The following is a 2,669-nucleotide window of genomic DNA, read 5'->3' as shown; positions in this document are numbered from 1 at the left end:
TGAACTGTGATCCTCACATCTCAGCATCCTGAGTAGCTAGGATTACAGGTGTGAGTCACCAGCACCTGGCTCATTTCACTTTTTTTTTAAACTTGTATCATTTCAGCCATTTTATGTGCACAGTACATTCACACTGCTATGCAGCCATCGCTACCATCAATTAATGTGCTTTAACCTAGTAAAGCAAAAACTCCCATCTCTCCTTCCTCAGCCCCTATCAACTACCCTTCTACTTTCTGTTTCTATGAATTCAACTATTCTAGGTACTTTGTATAAATGAAATCTTATAATACTTTTGCATTTGTGACTGGAATATTTCACTTATTTCAGTCTTCAAGGATGATTCATATTATAGCATGTGTCAGGACTTCACTCTTTTATAAGAGTGGATAATATCCCATTTTGTGAATATATCACATTTTTATTTATCTAGTCATCTGGATTTGTGGACTTGATTAATGTTTGGATTATTTGTAGCTTTGGCTATTATGAATAATGCTAATATGAACTCTTGTTTAAAAATGTCTGAGTCTACTGGGCGCTGGTGGTTCATGCTTATAATCCTAGCTACTCAGGAGGCTGAGATCTGAGGATTGTGGTTCGAAGTCAGCCCAAGCCCAGAAGTCTGTGAGACTTTTCTCTCCAAATAAGCACAGATAATGCTGGAAGTGGCACTGTAGTGCCACGCTAGTGGTAGAGCGCTAGCCTTGAGCAGAAGGAGCTCAGGGACAGCGTTCAGGCCCAGAGTTCAAGCCCCAGGACTAGCAAAAAAAAGTCTTGCTTTAGATGATGATGATGATGTTATTATTATTATTATTGCCAGTCCTGGGGCTTGAACTCAAGGCCTGGGCACTGTCCCTGAGCCTCTTTTGCTCAATGCTAACACTCTACCATGTGAGCCACAGTGCTACTTCTGGATTGTTCTGTTTATGTGGTACTGAGAATTGAATTTAGGGCTTCATGCATGCTAGGCAAGCACTGTACCACTAAGCACTGTGCCACTAAGCTACATTCCCAGCCTCTTGCTTTAGATTATTTTGGATATATATGCAGAAGTGAAATTTGTTGGGTCATTTGTTTATTTTGTATTTAACTTCTGAAGAGGTCTTAGTATATTTTATATTAAAAATTACTAGAATATTTTATTTTGGTAGTCTGATAAAAGGGTCTTTTATAATTAAACACTATTTAAATTTATATTCTAAGATCTTGTGGTTCTTACTGTAATTCAAGGCTTTGTGTGTGTGTGTGTGTGTGTGTGTGTGTGTATGTGCCAGTCCTGGGACTTGAACTCAGGATCTGGATACTGTCCCTAGACTTTTGTGCTCTACTTAGGTTACACCTCCACTTTTTGCTTTATTTTTTAGTGGTTAAAGAGTCTCATAAACTTTCCTGCCCAGGCTGGCTTCAAACCATGATCCTCAGATCTCAGCCTCCTGAGAAGCTAGGATTATAGTTGTGAGCCATTGGTACTCAGTTCAAGGATCTTTTGTGTCCTGCCGTTTCCTTTTAGTGTTATAGTGTTGTCCATTAAATTGTGAAACAAGCTCTGAAGAATAAATTCAAATTAGTGAATATCTATTGAAGGTTGTGAATTTAAGCGAGTTTTCCTCGTTCTGTTTAGGAACAGCTGCCACTGTTGCTTAAATATAAGCTTCTTTCAAAACACCTGTGAGGGTTTTCTGAAACTCGTTTTCCTGCAAGTTCAGACCTGCCTAAGAAAGCCTTAAAGGCTTAATAGAAACATTATCTTCATCAGTCACTTGGAAACTGGATGAGTTTAAAAATCAAATAGTCTTTCCATAGATTACATAACACCCAAAATCAAAACAGAAAGAGTATATCTAGAGGGAGGAACTAAATGACCTCTGAGAGCCCCCATGACTATATCACATACATACCCACCTTCTAACTCAGCAGTAACATGTGAAGACAGCCATGCTTAAGCTTTTTCATGCTTCCTATAATTGTGTTTTTCAGGGAGGAGGTAAATGACAAATTACGGGACATGCCAGATGGTACCTTCTTGGTTCGAGATGCCTCAACAAAAATGCAGGGAGATTATACTTTGACTTTGAGGTGAGTACTCCGTCCTTTGGCTCCTGCCCCCTTATTTAGGTTCTGGATAGATAGGGGGTTCTGCATCTTATTTAAATCTTTATATGCATATTTTTCATATTCTTACCCAATCTAGATATGTAATTTTTAATTTGGCTTTGTGTGTGTGTGTGTGTGTGTCGGTCGGTCGTGGGGCTGAACTCTGGGCCTGGACACTCACCCTCAGTTCTTCAGCTCAAGCAAGTGCTCTACCACTTGAGCCACAGCACTACTCCTGGCCTTTTCAGCTTATGTGGTGCTGAGGAATGGAACCCAGGGCTTCATGCATGCAAGGCAAACACTCTACCACTGAGCCACCTTCCCAGCCCCTTGGCTAACTTAAAAAAATTTTTTTTTCCCACATAGTAAATAGTCAAACATCTTATAAAAATGTCAACTGTTTTCTTTTATGTAGAAATAAAATGCAAAGGCTAAAATCCCTAAGTATAAAAGAGTTAAGTATACATTTTAATGGGAAGAGGAAACAAAGGAGGAGGCAACAATGCTTGATAAGAAATGTACTCATGGGGCTGGGAAGGTGGCTCAGTGGTAGAGCGCATGCCTTGCATGCC

At 39.6% G+C, this 2,669-nt stretch overlaps 1 protein-coding gene across 1 annotated transcript in view; it reads left to right on the top strand.

The window, feature by feature from the left end:
- Pik3r3 (phosphoinositide-3-kinase, regulatory subunit 3 (gamma)) overlaps window positions 1–2,669 on the top strand; it is an 88,717-nt gene that overhangs the window by 64,639 nt on the left and 21,409 nt on the right. Inside the window, exon 4 of the mRNA XM_013016974.1 lies at window positions 1,981–2,079. Within this exon, the coding sequence (XP_012872428.1) occupies window positions 1,981–2,079 (99 nt within the window). The remainder of the gene's footprint in view (window positions 1–1,980; window positions 2,080–2,669) is intronic.

This window comes from Dipodomys ordii, unplaced genomic scaffold (genome assembly GCF_000151885.1).
Source record: "Dipodomys ordii isolate 6190 unplaced genomic scaffold, Dord_2.0 Scaffold33, whole genome shotgun sequence".
Lineage (NCBI taxonomy): Eukaryota > Metazoa > Chordata > Mammalia > Rodentia > Heteromyidae > Dipodomys > Dipodomys ordii.
The sequence above is the reverse complement of the archived record's forward strand: the minus strand, read 5'-3'. Positions and strand labels throughout refer to the sequence as shown.